The 11,445-nt window shown below is 51.0% G+C and overlaps 4 protein-coding genes across 4 annotated transcripts; 2 read left to right on the forward strand and 2 right to left on the reverse strand.

Moving 5' to 3' along the window:
- Positions 1-3,017: 3,017 nt before the first annotated feature.
- Positions 3,018-4,010, reverse strand: UCRPA7_4717 (putative carbohydrate esterase family 8 protein; the record flags this gene model as incomplete). Its single annotated transcript, XM_007917268.1, has 1 exon — positions 3,018-4,010. One exon carries the CDS (start codon positions 4,008-4,010, stop codon positions 3,018-3,020), a length of 993 nt encoding a protein of 330 aa, XP_007915459.1.
- Positions 4,011-5,300: 1,290 nt separating this feature from the next.
- UCRPA7_4718 (putative glycoside hydrolase family 61 protein) lies at positions 5,301-6,341 on the reverse strand (the record flags this gene model as incomplete). Its single annotated transcript, XM_007917269.1, has 1 exon — positions 5,301-6,341. One exon carries the CDS (start codon positions 6,339-6,341, stop codon positions 5,301-5,303), a length of 1,041 nt encoding a protein of 346 aa, XP_007915460.1.
- Positions 6,342-8,347: 2,006 nt separating this feature from the next.
- UCRPA7_4719 (hypothetical protein) lies at positions 8,348-9,388 on the forward strand (the record flags this gene model as incomplete). The annotated part of the gene is made up of 2 exons (XM_007917270.1): positions 8,348-8,542; positions 8,603-9,388. The coding sequence occupies 2 exons, from the start codon at positions 8,348-8,350 to the stop codon at positions 9,386-9,388; spliced, it is 981 nt and encodes a 326-aa protein (XP_007915461.1).
- A 701-nt stretch (positions 9,389-10,089) lies between these two features.
- Positions 10,090-10,647, forward strand: UCRPA7_4720 (hypothetical protein; the record flags this gene model as incomplete). Its single annotated transcript, XM_007917271.1, has 1 exon — positions 10,090-10,647. One exon carries the CDS (start codon positions 10,090-10,092, stop codon positions 10,645-10,647), a length of 558 nt encoding a protein of 185 aa, XP_007915462.1.
- Positions 10,648-11,445: the final 798 nt, after the last annotated feature.

Below are 11,445 nucleotides of genomic sequence, written 5' to 3' on the forward strand. Positions count from 1 at the left end.
GATGATCCGCCATGGCACGCCAATGGCGGCAAGCTGCATCGTCAGTATACTAGCTTACTTCGATTGCGCTTGAGATGGCGTGTCTCTACAAGTCCATGCGAGTAGGAAGCAAAAGAGAGATAGACGAGAACCCGGGATTGCTCCTGCGGGGGCGCGATGACGGCTCCTATCCCGTGCATTGCTTGTACCAATGACAATTCAAATTTGCTTCTGGCAATCCTTGACAGCCACTCTCATCACAGCCCAGAGACATCAATCAAATCAAACCCCACTGCTGGGCCTGTGTGTATTTTCTGCCTGCAGGCATCCTCTGCGGCTCACTAGGTTGGAGGTTGTGTGTCACGAGGCATGTTACGTTGGGAGGCCCACAATAAACCAAAGGCGACCCGACTGATTGGGCTGACTTTGGAACGCAGAGTAATAGTTGCACGTCTACCTGAAACGTCAGGGGTAGAAACAAACCCTATGTATGATAGATTTGTATCGTTAGTCTTGGAGCCTTATTGCTTTTGATGGGAACTTGGGATGTGGGCTTTGGGGCTTGAGTCTGTTCATTGTCCGAGGGCTTAACAGTAGGCTTTGGATGGCGGGAGTGGTGGCCAACAATGGCTGCCTCCCACTATTTTTAGGCTCACCACATTGGCATTCTCTAGATTTCGAATTCTACGAATATCGTGAGTTGTGTTAGCATTTATGTAGAATATTTCTTCATCAGGATCACACGAAAGGTATGAATTGTAAAGTGATTTGGGGACTGATGTAATAGGTAGTACTGATCGGACGTGCAATGTCTTCTCGCTTGATTGGGCATACCAGCAGGTTAGGTACATTAAGCTGAAACAGCACAATAATATCCCACCTTCCATCATGATTTTGCCCACCATCCTATCCCTCACCAATTTCTGAGGCTGATCTGATATGGCTGGTAACATTCATCGTCCCTTCGTGCACAACTCTTTGAACTCGGGCGAGATCCGGCTACTGGTTATCCATCCAAGCGCGGCTACCTGGTCACTTCAACATGTCTCCCTCTATGGCGACGTTGGAAATTTGGAATAGCATCGAATTTGACGCGCTCTCTTACACCTGGGGCGATCAGACTCATGACTTTCCACTCATACTGGCCGATGGTGCAGAACCTCGTGTCCATGAAAATCTCAACACAGCATTGCCATGCATTGCAAGACGACCTGGAGAGTTGCCAATATTGATCGACGCGGTGTCTAACAATCAGTCTCTTGAGACAGAGAAGCGGAGCCAAATTGCAATAATGCACGAGATTTATCGGCGTGCAAAGCATGTATTGGTATGGCTCGGGCCAGCCACCAAACATACCGAACGAGCCATATCCATTCTGCCAGATACTGCACGCGTTGGAAGTGAATTTCAACCCTCATGAACGATTGTGAAGGAGATTTTGGAGTCTCGTGGCCTTTCAAAATTCATCTCTACTGTTTGACCTGCTCTTTATGAGATTGTCAACACATAATGTCTCTGACAGTAGTGAAAAGACCAACACAGCTCGAAGAGCCACAACCTCGCACAGTATTGGCTCTGACGGCACTGAAGGCCACCAGTCGTAACCTCAACCTCCTTGACAGGTACCACGTCCTCACCAGTGAGCCTCAACGCTCACAGATAGTATTCTAAATCGTCAACCACCTATAAAGAAGCTATACGAAAATTTTGCATAGTAAAGCACACTATCCATAGTAGTATATCTACTTGATAAGTATAAGTTTTAAAAGAGTACCTACAAATACCTACTGACTGCCACAGCATTTTATCATATGGTAAATACCTATCGCTTATTTTCCAATCTTAGTTGTTGTCGCCTTGATATATAGACTTTGTTCGAATATCTTAAAAGAGACGTTTCCTGCCCACTGTGGCATTAGTGGGGGCACCTTCTTCAGGAAGTGCCTAAGGTCTTTAAGGTGGAAGGTGAGGTGATATAGAAAACTGCCTCCTCCTTCAGTGGTAGAACGTGAGATTGAGGATCTTAAAATCCCCGGAGATCCCGGGTCATTCCTAAACAAGAACATTTTTTTATCTTGAGATTTCCTTGATCTTAAAATGTTGCTTCTTATTAACGACGTCATTTTTTATTATTATGTATATATAAATACCACCTCAACCCCTTGACCTAAATCAGTTGAAAAACCCCTAATCTTAGGATTCCTGGATATTATTTCGAGATACTAGTATTTCCATGCACCGAAGGCCCTAGGCAGGACCCCCAGTATCTATACTTACCTCCTCCCACACCAAGCGCCTTTCACCTGAATATGATACTCAAAACATGGAACCATCATCACAACATTTAGACATGGCCGAGACCTCTGGATCTCAGTTCTCTTCTTTAAAGACATTTCGTCTATTTGGAGACCTTTGTCTCGGGGATTCAGCACTTTATCTAAATGCACAAGATCTTGCAAAGCTACGTCTTTTAGAGCCATATATCAAAGATCTAGATATATGATCAAGACGTCAGTCATATATATACCTACTTTGAATTGTCACGAACGCTTCGTTTAGATTTGATGCAAGCGACTGGGCTCAGTAATGAGCAGGACTTTGAAACTCTCGTTGTCGAGGAAACACAGATATGGCAAAAATACAGCATAGACCGCGAACCTGAATTCCTTATACGACTAAGCGGTCCGCTCGATGCGTCCGTTCCTTGTCACTTACATAACCCATCCTTCACAGTTGCGGATCTATTCCTTGGGGAAATGGCGGATTCAAGCAATTTTGCATTCGGCAGATTCTGAACATTGGGTTTAGTATTTAGTCCTAATCATTATTTGATATACGATGACCTGCTTCGGCACGAAGTCCTAGATGGCTTTAAAAACTGTAAATGGGATAATGAACGGCGAGGTATAGGATCTCGGGCTCCAGAGACAAGATATCACCTTGGTGTAAAAGAATGAGTTGATACGCGAACTCTGTCTTTGTAATATGGCTATTTGAAGATCCTCGCTTTTGCTGCCGGATGAAAACTTTCAATGTGCTCACATATACGAAGCGTCATAATATCCCTTGCTCGCATAGCTGCTCGTCAGGATAGTGGTGATTGGTACCGCGGAGCTCAACTTCGTCGCGAAACTCGCCCTCGTGCCCTGCGAACCCTTCCCCGAGTTGTTGTACTCTCCAAACAGGACATTGCTAGTCCGCTCATCGCCCGTATTCCAGATGCGCCAGCCTGCGCTGTTGATAACGGCACTCATTGAGGTATTCTGGAAAACGACCCGAGCGTAAGCGCCCCATGGTCGGCCTAAATAGAACGCACCTGCCGTCACGCTGTTGCCCGATGCAGCAGCGATATCGCAGTTATTGAAGACATAGTAGCTGACACCGGAGGAGGAGGACCGGCCATTTGCTGTAATGTAGCCCAGACTAGCCGCAAGAACTCGGATATCGCACTTTTCGAACCATGCTAGACCATTCTGCCCAAAGATGAAATCTGTCACCCCCTGGATGAGGCACTTTGAGTACAGCTGGTAGCCTTGCTGCGCCAGAAGCGTGTCTTGGTAGCCGGTGAACTTGCAGGCATAGTAGCCGCTATCAGCGTAGGCGCTGAGGGCAACAGCCTGGCTTCCCTTGCCATAGCCATTGTTCACGTTTATGTTGTAAAGCTTGAAGTTAGTCGCCTTGACACGCAGCGTGGCCGTCTCATCATTGGAGAGCCCATCAGCTTGGCTCTTGGACGACGTGATAGTCACCTGGTTGCCCGAGTATGAGGAGGTGTCGCTAGTGTAGCCATATATTGTCAGCTTGGCCGAGCGGCTAGACACAAGCACCTGCTCGCTGTAGGTTCCTGGATTGACGAAGATGCACTGGTCTGACGTTGAAGAAGTCGACAGTGCATTCACGGCAGCTTGAATGGTCGAGTATTGTCCTGATGAGGCTGACTTGCTCACCACCAGGCATCCAGATGGAGCGCTGGTTCGGCTTGCCGCGAGTGCGGAGGTGATGAGAGTCAAGAATGTGGCAAAAGACTTCATTATCGCGATTTAGGCTGGGTGAAGTATGGCTTGCGAAACTCTCCTTCTAGCCATGAGGATATCCTGATCTTTTATCCCCCGAAGAACCCCTTATTCTGCAAATCGCGTTCCTCTCGACAGATTTGCCAAGAGCATTCTCTGGACCTTGGGCCCACCATTGGTGGACCTGGAAACGGACTGCAACATCATGCCTCGTGAGATGTGCGAGGGTTAGTCAATATATACATTTCCCAGCTCCGCAAAGAGTAGCCTCAATCTGTTGTAGCGTAGTTCCGGGGTTAATGTGGTCCATTTGACCACTTCAATTAATTTCTGGTTCGCTGTTGGCGGATAAATCGAAAGCCGGCAGCATGGGTGAGGGAGGTTTGTTTGACGTCGGAGCAGCTTGCAGGGGTCGTCCTGAAAACGTGGGGAAGTTCTCGTCTGAAGTAAACGCGCTCTAGAGACCATACCTATGTATGACATCCTGCAGACATCTAGAAGGCGTCGATCATCTGTTGTCAAGACAAAGTGGCTTGCATTTGTGGATTAAGTCGATAAAGATCATCTGTTCTCTCTGCCTTGTGGCGCTACATCTTGGCTTCAGTGGGTTGGGTGTTTCACAACTATGGGTCAAACGGCAGTCATAGCCCAAAGGTCGTTGTAGACTTGAGGGCGAAATATACTTTACCGTAGGAAAATACGTCACCATTTGCTTCTACCTGCAAATTCGTGTCTAGGGAAGTGACTGATTCGGGCATGCCGAAAAGCAACGCGGCGAGCCTCCGAGCTCTGAAGCATTGTAAAGGGAAAGATACATGATAAAGATGTCACACATGATGACAGAAGGTACGGTATGATGAGAGCAATGCGACGAATTCGCACTTGGTCTTGTGGCTATCACAAATATCCAATCCTAGAGACCGAGATTGCCCGTCCTCGGGGCTTTCAGCCCAGTCCATGAATCATAATACGGCGAAAAGTACAAAGAAAGTCAGATATATACAGTGAAATGAACATTTGAATCCAAACACTCGACCCAAATCAGGCAGCACCCGCCCAGGAGCGCCACTGCTCCCAAGCCCCTTGCCAGAATCATAATCCGAGGTATCGTCATTACCAATGCCATCACCAGACTGTTCTCCAGAGTCACCCGAGGAACTTGAAGACGAGCCAGACGATGCGGGTGACGCTGATGAGCTAGATCGACCTTTGTATTCCTAGTTAGTACCACGATCGTACGTCCAGATGAGTATGAGGGAAATGCAGAAAGCGGATGATTGCGCGTGTAGGCATGATGTTTGGGCGGATTTAGTGAAGCTGAACGTCACGCGCGTGACGTCGGAGCTTCGCAGCACCGGGGCAAGTAATCGCGCCGGTGGAAGTGGCGGAGGGCGTAGATACTTCAATGGAAACTGACGCACTTGAGCTAGAAGCCACAGTCGGCGTAGCAGTTCCCTGAGCAGTGGTGCTCGGGTCCGATCCAGATCCGGAACCAGAATCGGCCGTGGTCGTTGGCGCCGTACCAGCAGGGCCAGTTGCAGAGCCGACAACAGCGGACGCGCTGGACGTTACGGCAGATGTGGTTTGAGCAACATTGGTAGCGCCGTCGATGGGGTCCGGACCAGGGATCTCATAGTTGCTCAGGCTCTGGTAGATGTTGATGAGGATGCCTGGGTCGCTGGCAGTGTATAGCTCGGTTCCCTTCACGCCTGTCGGGGTGCCGGACCCACCACCGGTGACCTGCAAGTTCACGCACTGGGGATATGCTTGAGCGCCGTTGTCTTGGCCCGCACTATGAAGAGCAATGATCTCATGTCGCAAGACATAGTTGCCAGCGGCGATGTTCGATGGTATTTGCACAAGCCACGAGTTGTTGTTGGCGACGAGTTGGTCAGAACCCCAAGTACCTGGTGCTGACGACCCATCCACCAGTCCTACACCATCGATCTTGAAGAACTCCAGGGAGGTCTTGTCGACCGTCTCACAGCTGTCACCGCAATTGGCTAGGTAGTCGATAACGGGGCCTTTATGAGATTCCGGCCATGTATTCCACTGAATGAAGACGCTGTCACCAGCGGCGACTACAGCATGGCCACCGGCATTGCTCGCCGTCTTGTGGCAGATGATGTCTCCGTCACCAAATGCGTCTGGCGCCACGAAGCCGTTGTCTGTTTGAGAAGTGGTCCATCCAACAACTGTTGGCGGGTTCTGCATATACGGGAAGGAGGTCGGATCGTAGCCCTGGTAGGAGACGCCATTAATGACAACGTCAACTACATGACCATGAGCAGTTATGGTCGCCGCGCCACCGAGTATGACAAGGAGAGCTTTCCAAGAGACGGATGTCATTGCGGAGATGAGTTGCGAGGAAGCAGCAAATTGCTTAATGTGAATTGGAGCGTAGGCCGGCTATATGTATGGTATCAAGAAGAAGCAGACGCCTTCAGTCAATGAAGCGAATGAAGATGAAAGAGCCTTCAAGGTAAAACGAAAGAATGTGGTGGAAGAGAAGCCTCAGCAAAGCTTGGCGAGGACAGAAGGCATCGGCACCTATAGAATTAGTATCGCTCGCGACCTTTATATACTCACAGCAACTAGCCAGCAGAGCATTCCATCCGATCAAGCCCACCTGAGCATTTCTGAATGATTGATTGATAGGTGAGAGAAAAAGATGGGCAGACGATAATTCTTGGAATATGGACCACGAAAGGCGGATGATGAGGGGCAATGGACACAATAGGTAGGCGGGAATCCCACGGTTTCAGTGAAATGAAGTGTTGGCAAGACTAACCGGGTATCTAGCCGATAGAGAAGACTGAATGGGCTAGAGGTGACGAATTCTCTTGCAGGGGATGCCCTCTGACAGAGAGCAGCGCATTTCGTCGCATGGCCGTGGCGGCAGGAGATAGACGAGCTTGACCATGGACCAGGCCGAGGAAGATGGGGCAGGGCTGCATTGACAGGCCCTTACCAGGGAAGCAGAGTCGATGATCGACCGGGGGCGCTCAACAAGAGCCCATGGAGAGATCCTACGAGTAGAGGCGCTGTGATGCGAGACTGGGATGCTCTCGATAAAGCATGGCTTGTCTTAATCAATGCTCGACCCGAGGCATGAAGAGCCTATCACGCGACTGGAGACAGGCGACAACTTCATGCTTCACATACGGGACCCTGGTTGTGTGCATGCATGACATAGAATCTTTGGGTTTCGCGCATACTCGTGTTGACCACCACACGTGAGCACAGAGCCAGGCTTTCGCATAGACATCGTCATCATGCTGTTGTTGCTGTTGGTCCGCGGTCTACAGTCCACCGTGGCGTGGCGTGACCAGTCAATTATTCAGTCAGTCAGTCAGTCAGTCAGCATAATGCTCGAAGCCTGATGTCTTGGAGATGGTGAAGGCGTGGTAGGCTCTCGATCTTGCGGGAGACGCTGCAGGAGAGGCTCTTTCAGGGGGTTTCAGGGGTATGTGAAGCCATGGTGCGGGAAGGGCTCCACAGGGGCTGGCAGGTGCCACATGGTGGCCCTTGCTTGTATCTGGCCAGAGCGTCGGCACCCCAGATAATCCGCCGTACTAGGTAGCTGTACTAATGCATGTAGTGTACAACTGTATAATGTACGGTTGTACCGTGCTGTACTAGGTATGGACGGGACTGTATTATTTTTTGTTGTTGTCATTTTACTCCAAAAATCCTGCGGGTTACTGTGTGCTACCAGCATATATAGTACCCACGCTTGCAGGGATGGCTTCTGTTGATGCCCGCCTGACCTGACCTGAATTGACCTGGACTGAGCTTTGGCTTTTCTTTGGGCTGTCCAAGCAAAAGGACGCGTCGTCGTCGTTTGTCTTCAAACAAACCTCATTCACTCATTCATTTTCCTTTCCATCATCACACCAAACAAACCATCGCCATACCACCACAACCGACCAGATCGAGAACGGCGGAGAAGTCTGGAATTTCTGCATCGGCTCGGCACGTCCTGTACAACACTCCAGTACATGTACCAATCAATACTGGCACCATAATATTATCGTCCTCTAATAATTGACAACAATCACAACAACCTGCATCCAACTACTGCAGGTACCTAATCAGCCATCCACCCATCCATCAGCTGCCCAATCTACTCGAGACGCTTCGACCTGCATCTCGCTGGTTCGGCCGCCATCGACACGACCTGCTCCAGAAGAAGCTCAAGCTATCACGTCTACCAGCACACGACCATCTATCCATCCACCTATCCATCAATCTCTTTTGTGTCTATTTTGCCGCTGGCGGCGTCCCTTGTATCAACACGAAAGGCCTATTCACGGGCCGCATTGGATCTCTGACCTCGCCTGTACGGCATCACCATGTCCCAAAGCAACTATGTCGGCGTAAACATCCCGAGCATTAGTCAGACATTCGGCGGCAGCGCCTCGGCCAGCTGGAGAGATGACTTCCACCTGCGTGCCGCCGCCGATGCATCCCGGCCGCCTGCCATCCTCAGCTGGCGTCCGCACCAGAGCAGCTTCAGCCCAATCCCGAAGGAGCAAGCTCAGAGACAGGTGCGACTTCAGTTGATCCTCTGCTGAGCTTTTCTGAGTGCTAACTTGACTTCTTTCCAGTCTCTTCCGAAGCTGTGGGACGTTGTAGGCCCGAAGGAGAACCTGATAGCCAGACCGAAAGAGCCCGAACGGGCTGTCACACCTCCCAAGCTCCGCGTACCGCTCTCTCCCGCGCCAGCATCTCGAGCAAACCAGGCTATCAGGGCAGCGCCGATCGTGGATCTGACACACTCGAGAAAGCGAAAATCGGATGACTTTAGAGAGGTCTCAAATTGGGTGAACGATCCGTACAGCAACCCGTGGATGCCTGCGGAGCGTGAGGTGTCGCGGCTCCCACCAGCAAAGAGATACAAGAAGATCGACACGGGCGCCAGATCTGTTGCCTCCACCTCCCGGACGGTAACTGGGCAAGATCCGTTAGATGTGTCTGGCATCCGCTTGGCCGGCGAGGAGAAGGACGGTGTGGAAGTCTTTGACACCTGCGACACAGTCCGGAGGAAGATCCGCGCCTTCTTGAGAAACTCGGGTATCACTCAAGCGGCCTTCCTTCGCGCTCTAGCTCAGACATTCAGCGATGGCCGCAAGCTACAGGGGGCCCAGCTGAACCGTTTCCTGAGTCTCAGCGGCCCCACTGCAGGGAACACGAGCGGTATCTTCTATGCGGCATACGTTTTCTTCGAGAAGGTCCGCATCCGGGACGGCAAGCCCAAGAGCACCGATCGTCTCGAGATGGAGCGGATCCACCCGAGCGGGATGAACACGACCGAGATTAGGAATTACTTCCTCACGATACACAAGGACGAGCAAATGGTGGAGGATAAGTTCGGGAGGATCAAGTTCATATAATGACAACCCTTCTAAGGAGGACCTTTTACTTCGCTGAGGAGATGAGACTGGCTCTACACACAACACTTCAGCCGCAAGGCGCCGTTACGATTTTATAATACCCTTTGTTAGCGATGACTCTCACCTACCTACGCGTTTATCGTTGTTATACCAAGCTAGTCGCACTGGCGGCACACGAGGGATGTGCCCACCCTGCGCTCATGATCGAATATATATAGCCACTAGACTTATGTGTCTGGTTTAATACTCAATAATCTAATTAATATTATACCCTTGCCTCAACTCAAGTTACGGATTCTTGGTGTGTATACAGATAGATGGATGAAACTTGGTCAGAAGTAAATGATACCATCGAAAGTTCGGACCCTCACTGGCACTACTACCCCATGCCTTGGGATACATTCAATTCGCGGAGTGCGAGACAAGAAACTCGTTTACTGAGAGGCTTGCTGCCAATATAGTTGATGTCCATCCGACTATCATAGAGAAGGTATCTTGGTTGAGTCATACTACATAAATCATTCCAATGAACAAGTGTTCTGTAAATACAAAGCTGTTCCGCCCGTATAAATTTGTACCAAAATATCTCCCGTCTCCTCAGTGACGGAGTGTACCGCATAGACCTTATTGTGCAAATAGTAATCTCCACTGATGAGAGAACTGAAATCCCGAATGAGCGACTACCCATCGCTTGACGATAAATGAATGTTTTCCAAACTATAAAATTACAAATACCAGCCGTATACAAATCTGACATCGTTCACAGCGAGTCACCACTGCCCCTGGACCTCAGATTCCTGAAGCTCTTCTTCAGCCTCAGGCTCATGCTCGACTGCATGCTCTTCAGGCTCCTCGGGCTCTGGAGGCCGCTCGTCTGCGGCCGCGAGGAGAAGGAGGTGGTGCTAGTCTTTGGGCGCGAGGCGCTCGTCAGGGGCCGGGACGCGGCCGTCTCCACGCCCGGCGGCGGCGCCGGGATGCCGAACATGCAGCAGGGACAGACGGGCGAGCCGTTGGCCTCGCGGCACCACATGGGCGACGGGCTGGGCACCGCCGCCGGGAACATGGGCGCGTCAGTCACGCGCAGGCTGGCGCGCCACATGGGCGACTTGGAGGGCGTGGACTCGATGAAGATGGGGCTGTCTGTGGAGGGACGATCCCACATGGGCGAGGAGGGCGATTGTGGCTCTGGGAAGAGCAGGAGACGCGTCCACTTTGGTGCCATTGTGATGGACTTATGTGTGAAATGTTTGAAGTTATAAGACGTGCTTGCTTCACAGTCTCGCCTTGCGAGTGAAGGAGGTTGATAGTAGTCTTTGAAGACGGTACGATAACAAGAGGAGTCCTGTAATGAATGGTTTTCAAGGGAAATGAACAGCAACAGACTTTCAGCCCGTCCTCGTCTTGTTGATATATATCTCCGTCGTAATGCCAGCACTTGCCAGCCTCCATATTCTCTCCCAGTGCAACCTGCTGCTTACTGAAAGACTCTGCTTCCGCACCCATCTCACCGTTCATCATCTCCTGGAAGATGCAGGTATGGATGGCACTGACCTCCCACCCATCGCCAATCCCTTTCTCTTCGGCAATGGCCTGCTCGCCGCTCACCTGTCAACAGTCCAGAGCCCGGGCCATCCAAGGGCCAAGTGCCACTCGGATACCACTCGATGCCCAGATGGAGGCAAGCTCGAGGTCATCTTGGGGAAATGAAACCAAACGGAATGGTCGCCGCCCAATGGGACGGCCTGACGTGCTACGGCAGCCGTCCGAATGCGCCAAGGATCGACGGCTGTTCCTGCGCGTCTGACATCCGTGCGGCTCGGTCTTGCAGCGTGATAAGGCACCGTGAGCCACACCATCCAGGGGTTCCCGGAATGCCATGCGGGGATTCTTGGCCGGGGATTGGGGGAGGCAGACATGGCCCGGGTGTGGGTGTGTATGTGTGTGTGCGCAAAAGGTCGCATCTGCGCCGCCTACAGCTAGACGACGAAGATGTCAATGGCGGGCACGTCAACTGGTCGTGAGGTCGGACGGCCTTGCATACATCCGCGCATGCTGGA

Source organism: Phaeoacremonium minimum (genome assembly GCF_000392275.1).
Source record: "Phaeoacremonium minimum UCRPA7 unplaced genomic scaffold PA7_03_scaffold_359, whole genome shotgun sequence".
Classification (NCBI taxonomy): Eukaryota; Fungi; Ascomycota; class Sordariomycetes; order Togniniales; family Togniniaceae; genus Phaeoacremonium; species Phaeoacremonium minimum.